The sequence below is a fragment of the Thamnophis elegans genome, chromosome 6 (genome assembly GCF_009769535.1).
Source record: "Thamnophis elegans isolate rThaEle1 chromosome 6, rThaEle1.pri, whole genome shotgun sequence".
NCBI lineage: Eukaryota > Metazoa > Chordata > Lepidosauria > Squamata > Colubridae > Thamnophis > Thamnophis elegans.
Genome location: NC_045546.1, coordinates 39,288,563 through 39,303,357, shown reverse-complemented (window position 1 = coordinate 39,303,357; position 14,795 = coordinate 39,288,563). Strand labels below are relative to the sequence as shown.

Here is a 14,795-nt window from a genome sequence, read left to right as displayed (position 1 = left end):
TCTACAAGCCTCGTAAGGGCTATTCATGCCCTTTTAAAATAACGGGCCCATTTTAACGAAAAATGAGCCGTTTTGGAGAGGTTCGCAGAGTGCACACACTTTTTTTTTTATTTGCCTCTTCAAAACCTTGGTGCGTCTTATACTCTGATGCATCTTATACTCCAAAAAATACAGTATTCCTGTCAGTCTAGCCTCCCATGTCTCTTAAGAAAAATGTCTAAAAAGAATTAGAGAAATTCCAGAGAAATTTATATGAAATATAACCCAAGAAACTGAATTTAGGTTGTGTTAAATACAGCTAGTCCTCAACTTATAACCACAATTGAGCCCAAAATTTCAGTTGCAAATAGATGCCATAGCTCCATTATTGCCCATTTTAACCCTCAGAACAATAAAGAGAACCTAGATCAGTGATGGCTGAGTGCCAAAAAGGGTGTGTGCTCGCTCGTCTGGGGCGCAACCCAGAAGAGGAGCTGTCCAGGGGGCATGTGCATACCAGAAAATGCACTTCTGGTTTCTGGTGGGAGCATACGCGCTGGCCATCTAGACTTCCGGTTAGTGACCGGCATGCATGCTCATGCTGGAAAATGGAAGACCAGCTCTTCTAGTTTCCGGCACCGCCACACACACAAAAACCAGCTTATCATCATGCGCGCATGCACGTCAGAAATCCAGAAGAGGAATGGGCAATGCCGAGCATGCCAGGCAACATGGCTCCGCATGCCACTTCTGGCACACGTGCCAAAGGTTCACCATCATGGATCCAGATGGTTCATATATCACACTAAATCATAATGTTATACAACATGGTAAACCTAAATTGAAAAATCTATCCAGTCCTCGAGTTACAACCACAATTTCCGTTGTTAAATGAGACATTTGTTAAGTGAGTTTTGCCCCATTTTATGACTTTTCTTGCCATAGTTGTTAAGTGAATCACTGCTGCTAAATCAGTAACATGATTGTTAAGTGAATCCGGTTTTCTCATTGACTTTGTCAGGTTACAATGACCCTTGGGCATTGCAACCATCATCAATGTGAGTCAGTTATCAAGCATTCAAATGTAAATCATGTGACCATGGAGTTGCTGCAACAGTCATCAGTGTGGGAAAATGGTCATGGCACTTTTTTCAGTGCTGTTGTAACTTCGAACAGTCCCTCAGTGAACTGTTGTAAGTCAAGGACAACCTGTAAATATAACTGATTTCCGCAAAACCAAGTTTATAAAATTTGCTAAAATAAGTTTACCTAAAATAAGATAATGATAGTTTTCATTGCTTTCCTAACAAGATTAAAAGTAATGTTTCTTTCAATTTTCATAATCCAGCAACAATATTAATTTTAGCTATTGACTTTTTAATTTGTAAAATAGTTGTCCAATAAATTATTGTTAAAAATGGGGATTCATTTCTTATTGTCTGTTGCTTTATTCTTATCTCTTGTTAAATCTGGTTGCTTATTTTGATTGCCTACTGCTAAAGAAAAACAAAAACTATATTTTTTTACATTTTGGATGAATTGATATGGATTGCATTTCTATTATTTGTTTATGACTGTTTTATGATTTTTTTAAAATGCTGTATAAAACTGACCTCCTATCAATAAGGTCTGTTAGAAATAATTGAATTTTTTTTTTATTATGACCTTTGGCCAATCAATAAAAACTGTAATGATATACAATAGTTTTTAAAAGAAAATAGTAAGTGAGCAGCAAACAGGTAACCCTTATTTAGCAACTATATTTGGGGTTTAGACCTACATAGTTATGCAAAGCAGTCACTGAGTGAAAATTCACAGGGCTGTGACTCTGGTTACAATTTTACTTCAGTTTCTTTGCTTTATGACATCAGAAGGATTGATCTCAAAACAGCCTACTGAGCCCAAATGGTGGCAAAGCATTCTGGAACTCAACTCACAAAGAAGCTGGAAAAAAGGGGAAATCTTATAGGTCTTTTTCCACATTCCCACAGTCTTTGGAATGCTCACCCTGCACTGGGTTAATTAGCAAGAAAAGAAATGATGTTTGTAGTTACCTTCTTTGGAGAGGAAGGGATTACAAGAGAGTAAGCAGGCACAGAATAAAGAACACATATCAAAAAGAATGTGCTAACCCTAGGACACCGATGACTATGAGCCACCAGCTGCTTAAAAGGCAAAAGAAAACCTTGAGTGTGAATCTTATTAGGGTCTTGTCAATTTCAGGCAGCAGCTGATAGCACAGTCTTGTGATCTATTGCTGTAATTAAGATCAGACAGCTGAACTTGTTAATTTGCAGTTAGCACTTTTTAGGAATGCATTACACAGTGGAGAATAGCTGCTCAGAAAGAGCTTGCTGGTTTAGGCAATCTTTCTGTGTGGGGAGACAAAAATGGGTCAAGACAATGCATACTAACTGACACATAATTACAAAGGTAATAAATAGAGGTATTGGTCGTAAAGTTACTTTTTCATCACCACTATGATTGCAAATGGTCTCTGTGGCATTAAAAGAGACTATCTGTAGTAAGATAACATGCCATAAGAATTTTACAGTATCCGTGTGCATTATCTATTTACCTTTTAAAACTGGAATGATTTTACAATCATTACAGATAAACTCTACTGAAAATTGTAAGATTTTCTTAAACACTTCAAGGAGGTGAGGAGTTTCTTATATCAAAATGATTGGAGTAAACCAGTAGTATTCTATGGAATGTCACAAAGAAGAATTCTGAATAAAAAATCTTTTATGATAATACTAATACCCAATATAATTGCTAACTTATATTCTAAATTGCAAATCAAAATAATAGGTTTTGAACAAAACATTTAATCAGAATTCTCTATAATGTTTTAAAATCTCAGCAGTCATAAGATCAGCACAATTATGTACTCATATTTGTGTTACTTAAAAATAATTATTGCTATATTAAAATAATGCATATCAATCCCCTTTTAAAGAGACTTATTTCTCCTAACTGATTGCACTTCATTATTGTTTGGTTGTTTCTTCAAACCAAATCCATCCTGTAACATAGAAAGTGTTGGTCAACATGATTCAGCCTAATGTAAAATTCATGGTGCCCTTCCACACAATAAGCTCTGCTTTTCTGGGATGTAAATCACCAATGTACTAACTGGACAAGCATTCAAGAATGCAGAGATAATAATCACACTACGCCAGCTAAGACTTAAAATTCTGCAAGCTGTAATCCAAACACAACTAAAACAGTGGTGGGTTTCAAAATTTTTTGGAACCTCTTCTGTAGGTGTGGCCTGCTTTGCGGGTCCACTGGTGGAACCTCTTCTAACCGGTTCGATAGATTTGACGAACCGGTTCTACCGAATAGGTGCGAACTGGTAGGAACCCACCTCTGAACTAAAGGATATTAGGTTGGAGAAGGCTGTACATTCACAAACATTCAAATGCTGTTGCTAAAATTCAAATAAATTCCCATTTCAAAATCAGCAGTAAAATAGACATATGTAAATCCAAACAGTCTCTATTTAGAAACTTGTCAAAAATGGTTTTAAATACAGAAAACTAAAATCAATCTTAATATTATATGGAAAGAGGGTTAGAGAGAGACGTAGGCTTAAAACATTAAAGATATTACTTTCTCTGGTTCATTTTAGCTTTTGATAAATCTATATACTTAATTCATAATTGTTGAGCATTTAATTTTCCTCTTGACCTGTACTTCCTCATGGAATGTATTCTGTTTTATTAAGTACAAAGAAGATTTTAAATGAGGTAGAAATTTAGGTTATACAATGAATATTCAATGAGAAATAGATTCTATATCTTATAATCCTTAGGATTTAAGACAATTATTTTTAATTGGCTAATTTTGAGGACTGAAACAAAATACAAAGAATGTTTCATTTCTAAATACATATTTGAGCAGAGAAGAATGCATAATAGATCACATTGATAATTGAAAATAAATTTAATGAAGCCCATTGTTTTTCCTTTTTTTTTTTGAGGCACTAACGAATTCAGAAACTATCATGCTTTTCTTGTGAGATATTTGTATATAAGAAATGTACACTAAACTGCAATCCCTATGAAGTTTAATAGGGCTTATTTTTGTGTTATCTTTTTCCAGCATTCATTTTTAGATCTAAGCGAAAAACACAACTGAAGGAACACTTTTCTCAAAGAAAAATAAAGTTATGAGATTTTTAACAGATACCTAAACTTAATTGATCTTCTTGTGTGGCATGAATCAGTTTTATAAAATTTAAATCTACGGTATCATTTACAAAAGCAGCCACTTTTACATGGTCGTGTGCAAAAGAGGTTATGGTAGCTTACATCTGGAATAAGTATTAGGTAGGAATTGCCTGAATTGTTTAAAATTAATTCAAATAATCAAAACACCTTTCAGTATTTTCTCTACTTTTGTTCTCGAAATAAAAGTTTAAATAGAACACTGGGGGTAACAGGCAATCATATATTGTATATAAAGCAGAACATCTGCAGGTGGGTTAAGAGAGCTACTAAAAGTAGGGCTAGGAGGGCAGTTCAAAATTCCCTCTCTTCCTCTCCTGCAGTCAAATCACACAAAGATCCTGGTAGCAGAGGAGAGCACATAAAAGTGTTAATCCTGATCTGCAGAAATGCCAATACAATGCAGAAAAGAGGAGACTTCCCCAGGCAGACATTCAAGCTCAGATACATAACCTTGTATAATAAATTATTAAATTAATCCCAAACCTTTTGAATAGTAATCTCTATCTGTGTATCTGTGAATTTCTCTCTCCCTCTCCCTCCCTCCCCCCCTCTCTCTCACACACACACACCTCATACCTAAAGAATGTCAAATTATTTTGGCATTTCATAAAGCAAAAGAACATAAATGTTACTCATCGTCCTTGTCAATAAAAATACAATACCATAATCAATAATTTCCTGCTTTTTTATGGTATCCAAAATCAGCTGTTGGAAATGGCCATTTTGTTCTAATAGTACGGCTAATCCTATCAATTATATGTACACCACATACAAGACTATCAAGATTTTATGTTCATTTAGAAAACCCAGTACAGCCAGCCTACGAAAGACAACTATTGTCTTGCTGAAATAAAAGTAATTAGTTATGTATATATCTAATACGCCCAATATTCCACAAAGATTGTAAATTAATGAATATGACTATGCTGAAAAATACTTCACATCCTTGCAATTATAGGGTATTTTTTTAACTAAGGAACATTATTGTGTACATACATTATTAGTGAATTACATGGTTACAGGTAGCATACAATACTTATATAGACATCTATGTCAACACTGTGTTGTCTTCAAAGCTTATTTTTTCTTATGATCAGGAACTACTTCCATAAAAAATATATTTAGCAATTTATTATATATTAAGATCAATTTTAATAAGTGATATATATAACTTTTGCTTAATAGTTGGTTATCAATGAGAAAGATACTTGGCAAAGTTGAAAGACACCATCTGAACTAAAGTTTATCACACAACACTATGTTTATATTCTTCTCTCTGCAGCTATATCACTGTAGACTGAAGGTGTATTTCAGCAGAACGCATCTTTGAAGTCAAACATTTTATATTTTCTTTCCAAAAGGTTTGCATATGATATTGCTTTGATGCTTAGAGGGCCAAAGTATTTGAAAACCTATCTGCTGATTGTGAACAAAGCTGCGTCAGGTAGATGTATCCAAAGCCTATCCTTTAAGGCGCAATAGTTTTCAAGACTTGTCGATATAATTTTAATCAATAATTTTAGTAAGCAGGACTAATAACATTTAATCTTAGAAAACTAGAAATTCAAAAGCTGACTTTTTAATTGCAGAACAACAGTACCCAAATTATTACAATACATAGATAAAAGGCATAATGTATTGATGGAAATATATTCCATTTCTTCTTGCTATTATATTTTCTTCTTCACTTTTGGACTGATATGAGCCTTGGATTAAGTGGGCATTATGTTGCAATTCAGAAAATCATGAGAGAGAGAGAGAGAATGTGTATTTGTGTTTTACTTACTGTAAAATGAGCATTTTACCATTTGCAATGATACAATTCAACATGTACACATACAATAAGATTAATCTTTCTTAGAATAGGTAAAAAGTTAACATGTTTGCATGTGATGGGATCCAGAAGGCTCAAAGCTGCATTTTGTTTTCTTTGCTTTCAGGACATACTAATACAGAACACAAGATGTTTGCATGTATCTTCTGTATAATGTTGCTCATGAAAAGAATAAAATTTGACCCCTTTAACTTCTGTTGGTTTTAAATGTTATCCAGCTCTCTTATGAAGAAGATGACTAGTTAAAACTTAATAGTCTGCAAATGAAATTTAAATAAGATTTTCTGACTAATTTTTAAAACAAATTAATACATCTATGATCTTTTATCTAATTTAACAAGTTTCTAAAATTTAGGAATATTTATTCAAAAAAATCCATCATGTCCACTGGGATTATTCAAGATGTATCCATTGGATTTCAACCACTGAAATGCTAATGTTGCATCACAGAAGTACGTAGTGTTTAAAAATGAGATTTATTTCTTTTTCCAAAGTTATTCTCACTATGTTCAGTACTTATAAGTCTATATAGTACTTAGTCTAAATCTGCAAAATATTATTTGTTCATTCTTTTTATTCATCCCTAATATAAGTATGTTCTATTTTTTGTAAACCTCCAAGTGCTACATTGATTAATACATTATATGCCTGAGACAACACCATCATAATCAACTGATTTCTAAGAAGTGAGAGGTGCATATTTTGAGTAACAGTAAGGCCATATAAGTCGCAACGTGACATTTCCCTGATCAAATATAAGACATGACATTCCCATTGACGCCTATGGATAGTCTATCCCTCATGAATAACACTACTAGAAAATTCTGCTGGAGCAGTGCACTATTAGTAGGTAGACAGCATTGCCAAAAGATACCCTTTTTAGTCCAACATTGTTTGCAAATAGAAGCAGCTGACATGGCTTCGAGGCCAAAAGCAGAGGACATTAAAAAAAAATTTTTTTAATCCATCTGCCAGCCTAGCTCTTCTTTTCATTAGGTGATAAAGCTTTATGAAAAGCACTGATCCAAGGTGATGGAATTTGAACAAAATGTGTAGCTGATTTTTAACAAGGAGACGTAACTAAAAGTTTACACAGAGATTTCCTTCCTGGTACAAGGAGACTATGACATGCAAGAGAAGCTTGCGCTTTCGTCCATTTCGGGGAAGATAACTTTTTAGAATAGTTTCTTAGAATATAAAAAGCCTGTCTTACCTGCAACTGGGAGCAGAGCCTGAAGGATGGCATTGGTAAGTATTCCTTTCAGCTTCATTTCCCCCCAAGGTTGTAAGCCAGTTGGGGATGAAGAAGAAGGCTGGAGACCACAATTGAACAGATAGCAGGACAAGGAAAAGACAAGAGAGAAGGCTTTGTTCTTCTGCCTGCCTTCACAGGAAGTACAAAGCCCACTGAGATCTTTCAGAAACCACCTGCTGGCAATAAAGTTGAAATACACACTCTTTTGCTCTACCATCAGAAAATGCAATTAAGGGCTACAAACATGTATATCTGGAATGATCAATGATCGTTAAAGTTTGCAGCAGATTGAACTCCAGCAAAATGGTATTTTATGCAATCTCCAAATTTCAGTGCCAGCTGTCACATGAAATGCACTGTCAGTCTTTCTGAAAGCTTTCCTGTGAAAGTTGATGTTCATCAAGCTTCAACATTGTTATGGATATTATCTCAACTAAGGAACAATTGCCTTTGCCAATTTGCCCTTCACCTCAACGTCAAAAAGACTGAATAGTTAGAGACCAGCCCAAGCACCACCACCATACAAGTCAGCAGTGACAATCTAGTGAAGACCAACTCCTTCCATTACCTAGGATCCCGTCTGCAAAGTGACGGGAGCATCGAGAGTGAACAAAGCATGGTTCCGGTGGAAGGAGATCACTAGTGTGCTCTGTGATCAACACATGCCAATCTGTCTAAAATCCAAGGTGTAGGAGACAACAGTGCACCCAGCAGCGCTATATAATGCTGACTACTGGCCAGTCACCAATGCATTGAGCATTATATGCCATGCACATAGTTTGTTGGTCATTAGGTGACCATGTCATCAATGATACACTTTGGAAGCAAATTACCACCATTCCATTATCAGAGAAAATGCGGAAGAAACGCCGACTGTGGTACAGCAATATTCTATGAGCAGCACCTCACTCCACTGCCCACATCGCCTATATATATAATATAGATGTGAAAGGCAGAAGCAAACTGACAAGATACAATAAACACAGACATGAAAAACTTCCACTTGGACGTGGATGTTGCATTTGATTACACAAGATGGCACTTGTTGTCCAAAAAGCGATTCAGGATCCAGCTTTGGAAGGTGTGAAGGCTAGAGAAGCTGAGCTCAGCCTTCTGATTTTCTCCCAAGTTGCATAAAGCCAAAATGCACAATTCATTGAACAAGTGCAAAGAACACAAAATCTAGAGATAATATTGATAGATATAAAAAAATCCAAGCATATTACTACATTTAATCAGTAAACTCCCTTTGAAATAAACTTGTGGGACAATTCCGGCTAAGATGTCGACCTGGAGCTTGGAGAGGTGTGGATCTAAGCTGTAAAGTTTCTTCCTTCCCCTTTCTACAGAGAAGGTTCTGGGTGGCCTACTTCCACCTATTCTTTCCAGAGAGCAGATACCTAGGAGCAAGTTTTCTTTGTTCTGATTCCGTTCTCTCTTATCCTCTTAATTACTATGTAAGCTTCTCTCTCTGTTTGGAATTTCATACTTTTACAAATCTAGCTAGATCGTATTATGGCGGGCGATTATGGATGTTAATACTCACATTCAGAATGGACCAGATTTGGAAAATAGCAGATTAATTACAGGATTGCAATACTACCTGTATCTTTTATGCAGTTGTTAATTGTGGAACATGGTTGGAGGAAAGGTACATGAAACTTGCAGCTGTACATGATGATTTGATTTACTATAGTCATTTGAAATTGTACTTAATCAACATTTGGTAGAGCAACATTAAAAAGTGACTAAACTATTATTCTGAAAATAAAAACACTTCTTTTTTCTATTGGTATAAAATATATTAAATTAGTATATATGTTTGCCCATGCGCATAGACCAACACATGCATAAAGAAACTTCCAGCATCAGAGGAACAAATGGAGCACATTTCAGTTTCCATCCACACTTCAATAATATACCAGATTGGAAATTAAATGCTTATTATCTATATGTTAAAAAAAATGGGGGGGAATTAAAGTTTGTGTGTATTAAGATTAGGATGTTAACATTTTGGTCTAATTAATAACTATAAACCTATGAAGAGATTATTATGATAGGTTTCAGTTAGCCAGATGTTTAAACTAAATTTGGCACTTTTGTCCACTTATCTAGTCCTTCCCAAGGCCCTGGGGTAGGCAGAAATTGTTTGCTGGTGTTAAATATATTGTTGCAGGACATAAATTGTTCCATTTATTATTATTATTATTATTATTATTATTATTATTATTATTATTATTATTATTATTATTATTATTATACAATTGTATCACAGCGGCCAGTTGTTTCGCCGGATTTGGCATTGGTTACTGGTCGGGCCCCACCCAGGGGCCTAGGACGTCGTAACGTATTTTCGTAATATGCGTGCAGATCCAAGCAGTGCGGCTTTTTGCATTTGACTGATGGTGATTTTGTCAATTTTTAACTGTTTTAAATGTAATTCCAGTGCTTTTGGAATAGCACCCAGTGTGCCAATTACCACTGGAATTATCACTGCTGGTTTGTGCCATAGTCATTGAATTTCGATTTTTAAGTCCTGGTATCTTGCGATTTTTTCATGTTCCTTCTCGGCGACCCTGCTATCACCTGGTATTGCGATGTCTATGATTGTGACCTTATTTTTCTCAACCAGTGTGATGTCTGGTGTATTATGCGCCAGTATTTTGTCGGTTTGTATACGGAAATCCCACAAGATCTTGGCCATCTGATTTTCGGTGACTTTTTCAGGCTGATGTTCCCACCAGTTTGTTGCTGTTTTAATATTATAATTTTTGCACAAATTCCAATGGATCATTTGTGCTACTGAATTGTGCCGCAATTTATAATCAGTCTGCGTGATTTTTTTACAGCAGCTGAGTATGTGATCAACAGTTTCATCAGCTTCTTTGCAAAGTCTGCATTTGGCATCATCAGAGGATTTTTCGATTTTGGCCTTAATGGCATTTGTGCGGATAGCTTGTTCTTGTGCAGCCAGGATTAGTGACTCTGTTTCTTTCTTTAATGTACCTGTTGTTAACCATAACCAAGTTTGTTCACTGTCCACTTTATCTTTTATTTTTTCCAGAAATTGGCCATGCAGTGCTTTGTTCTGCCAACTCTCCATTCTTGATTTTATCACATCTTTTCTGTATTCTTGTTTCGTCTGTTGGGCCTTCAGTAGATTTTTGTTCTTTACTTCGATTAATAGATGTTCTTGACTTTCTTTTAAATAATCAGCCAGTCCATGTTTTTCTTCTTCAACTGTTTGCTTCACTTGTAATAATCCTCTGCCACCTGATTTTCGGGGCAGGTATAGTCTATCAGTATCACCACGTGGATGTAAACTGTAGTGCATTGTCATTAGTTTCCTGGTTTTTCGGTCCAAAAGGTCCAAATCAGCTTGTGTCCAGTTAACTATACCAGCTGTGTATCTTATAACTGGTATTGCCCAGGTATTTATGGCCTTGATTGTATTTCCACCATTCAATTTAGATTTAAAAATTTTCCTAACTCTGTTGGTGTACTCTCGCCTGACAATAGTTTTTATTTCTCCATGCTTGATGTTATCCAACTGCAGAATGCCTAAGTATTTGTAGGCTTCATTTTCTTTGCATTTAATTAATTGGCCATTGGGCATTTCAATTCCCTCACATGCAGTGATTTTGCCCCTTTTTATGGATACAGTGGCGCATTTTTCCATGCCAAACTGCATTGAAATATCGGTGCTGAATACTCGGACTGTGTTTGTCAATGATTGGATTTCTATTTCTGACTTTCCATAGAGTTTCAAATCATCCATATATAGTAAATGTGAAATTTTTTCAGCTTCTTTGGCTGTTTGGTAGCCTAATTTCATTTTTTTTAAGATTACTGATAGTGGGATCATTGCGATGATGAAGAGAAGAGGTGAAAGTGAATCACCCTGGAAAATTCCTCGCTTGATATTAACCATTCCATAGATCTCATTCCCTACTGCCAACTCAGTTCTCCATTGTTTCATCGCCTTTTCAGTAAAGGATGTAATATTTTTGCTAATGCCAGTTGTTTCTAAGCATTTTATGATCCAACTATGTGGCAGTGAGTCAAATGCCTTTTTGTAATCAATCCAGACCATATTCAAGTTCGTTTTTCTGTTCTTACAATTTTCTAATATCATTTTATCAATTAGAAGCTGATCTTTTGTGCCCCTGCTCCTTCTTTTGTTGCCTTTTTGCTCTACTGGCAAGATGTTGTTTGTTTCCAAATAATCCATCATGTTATCTGCAATAATGCCTGTGAGTAATTTGAAGGTTGTTGGCAAGCATGTTATTGGTCTGTAGTTTTCAGGTGTTGTTCCTTTAGTTGCATCTTTCTGAATCAAGTATGTTTTTCCAGTTGTCAACCATTCATCAATTTGGCCCTTTTGTAAAATTTCATTCAGTTGCCTGGCCAATATTGCATGTAAACTGGTCAGATATTTGAGCCAGAAACCATGTAATTGGTCCTTTCCAGGTGATGTCCAATTCTTTACCTTTTTAACTCGATTTTTGACCATCTCAGTTGTTATTTCTAATACTTGCATTTGTTTGTTGCCAATGCTTTTCTCAAAGTCATGTATCCACTTTGCTTCCTTGTTGTAGTCCTTTGCATTTTCCCACAATTCTTTCCAGAATTCAACTGTGGCCTGTTGTTATTATTATTATTATTATTATTATTATTATTATTATTATTATTATTATTATTCAGAGTATAAGACACATTCCCCCCCCCCCCTAAAAGAGGATAAAAATTTGGGTGTACCTTATACTCTGCAGCTTTTTTGAAGATTTTTTTCAGCCCTAATGAGGCGCTAATGAGTGAAGCCACCTTCGATGCTTTGCCTGCTTTTCTCATTGCTTCTCTCTCCGACAATCAGCTGTGCTTTAGAAGCTGTTTTTTTATCCCCAACCAGGGGATAAAAAGTGCGCACGCACACGCACGCTCAAAACCAGCAAACTTATGTCCTGAAGCTGACCATACCAAGGACACTAGCCAGATGAATACCTGGTAGGCAGAATTTTTTTCCTATTTTCCTCCCCCAAAACTAAGGTGCGTCTTATTCTCTGACAAATATGGTCTTTTATTTGTATTAGGCACCACCCAAACCAATTCTGGATGATTCAGAAAATATACCAGAAAACCAAGATAAAAACACAAAATACATTAAAAAGTAACATCTGGCCACTCAAAAGAAAGACATCCAGTGAAGGGGCTCCATTCACCCTAATCCAAGTCCTGTGTTTAGTCCATTTATTTAAAAGTATAGTAGCTAAAGTTCATACCATGAATTATATTCTTGAAAAGAAAAATCTAATACAGGGAAAAAATATATTTCTTTTCTCTTTAACCCAGAATAAACAACATGCAAAACACAAATCAAAGCATTCATCTAAATACTATATGTCAAAAACTATATAATTAAATAGATGCATAATTTAGATGCAATAATGGATAGGTAACAATGGGAATATCAATGCATTGCATTTCTATCAAATATTATATTTAGATACAATTGATAAGTTTTTTCATTAGTATATTATCCCACTTCTGATTGCTAAATTAGATAGTTTATCGTCAAAAAATTGTTATAAAGGAAGTGATTGGGTTGCATCATTCTTTCTTAAAATGTAATAATATTGTAAATCTCAAAAAAATTGAAAAATGATCATATGTGAATAAAACTAATCTTAAAAGTTGAAATCACAATTCAACTTATATTTTTATTAAACTTTATGAAACCATGTATATTTCCCACAAAATATACTGAGTTAGGGAGATCTACTTTGCTATCTAGAATTGTGTCTCAAGGATACATCTGACAGAGAATGTAAATTAATTTGGAAACTGTTCCTAGATTAGAAATAAATACATGAATTTGTGTTGGTTATAAAATCTTCTCTCTGCATAAAGTCTATATTTTAATTTTATGGCATATCTAAATTAGAATAAACTTTATTAATATAAATACAATTTATTGCAATTTTGAGAGAACTTGTTTGCATTTCAAGTCTTGTGAGGTGTGCTTGTTTGGGTTAACGGCAATCACAAGTTTAAAGACTTTACAGGAAGTACATGACTGCTAAAAAACCAAGTCTTTGGCAGAACCAAGTTACAGTTATAAATAACTCATCTGTTGTTGCCCCAGACAATGAATCCAGAATCAACACTCTGCAATTAGGAATTAACCAATTGCCTTTGCAGCAGATTTTCTCAGGCTACTTGATATTAATGGAAGACAATATGAAGGCCTTTGTCATCTGAGAAGAGGAAGAAAACATGTATAAAAATTAGTAGAGGGAGAGAACAAATCCACAAAGACTCCAATAGAACATGGATTGTATGTAGCCAAAATTATTTTTAAGTCCCAAGGAGCAGAAGTAAAACTAACACTTATAGTTTCTCTCATCAATGATCTCTCAAGGACTAACAGGTTGTACATGAAAATAAAACTTTTGATTACCTAAATCAGGATTTCAATTGAGGTCCCAGCCAAACCTGACTCACTATCTGTGAAGGTTTCCCTTTACAGAAAGTTTCATTCAGTTCTTATTAGGTTCAATGCACTAATCTCCTAGAAATTCTACATTTGCTGCCAGAGAGATATTATTGCTTTGTAAAGGGATTATCTCACGCCCACGTTGTAGCATTTTTTTTCATGGAAGAGACCTGACACTAATTCTATATCTCTGTATTTCAGAAGATCCACTCCTGACAAAACAACAAACAAATAAGCCACTAGCTAGCCACCTACTTTAGTTTTTCCTGAGAGGTAGTTGCTCTAGTCTAGTATTTGTGAACAAAAATAGCAGTGTCTTGTGGTACTGAAGAAAAGTCAATTTCATGGATTTGGTTTTGTGGATCAGTCTATTTCATGAGATGTATGGCATATAAACCTGAGAAAGGAGTGTGTAGGATGGTATGGTATAATAAAAAGTTTTGTTTATTCATTTTGCCAAATCAAGTTGCTAATAAAGGTACAAATGCATCACCGTTTCATTTTCTTTTTCTTGTAGCAAGGTGCTCTCAAACAAACTCAATCTTCACTTCTCAGGGAAACCACACTTCTGAGTAAGAATTTTCCTCAACTTTTCTTTACATATATGATGGCAGCAAAATTTATTTGGCCCGCCCTCTGGAATATTCTCCCATTGGAGGCGAGGTCCATCTCCCAAACTCCTGGTCTTCCAGAAAAATTTGAAAACTATTTGGCCTGGGGCCTCAAAAGGGCCTGGTACATTGGATGGCTGATTGGGCAAAGAAGATCCCTATCCAGATTGCCCGTCATCTTGGTTTTTAGCTTTTCTATTTAATTCCTCTAATTTTAATTATCTGGTAGAACTTTTTTTTAACTTTTTTATAATTTTTTTATTTTTAATTTAAAACAAACACACTCTTTCTTTACATGCTGTAGAAAGTGTATCAGTTGGTTACAAAAAGACTTTCGTGCTTCTCTTCCACAGTCAACAAACATACTTCATATTAAATCAAGAAT

At 35.1% G+C, this 14,795-nt stretch overlaps 1 protein-coding gene across 1 annotated transcript in view; it reads right to left on the bottom strand.

Moving 5' to 3' along the window:
- CD247 (CD247 molecule) overlaps positions 1-7,416 on the bottom strand; it is a 46,391-nt gene extending 38,975 nt beyond the window's left edge. Inside the window, exon 1 of the mRNA XM_032220141.1 lies at positions 7,265-7,416. Within this exon, the coding sequence (XP_032076032.1) occupies positions 7,265-7,322 (58 nt within the window). The 5' untranslated portion in view covers positions 7,323-7,416. The remainder of the gene's footprint in view (positions 1-7,264) is intronic.
- Between the last annotated feature and the right edge of the window lie 7,379 nt (positions 7,417-14,795).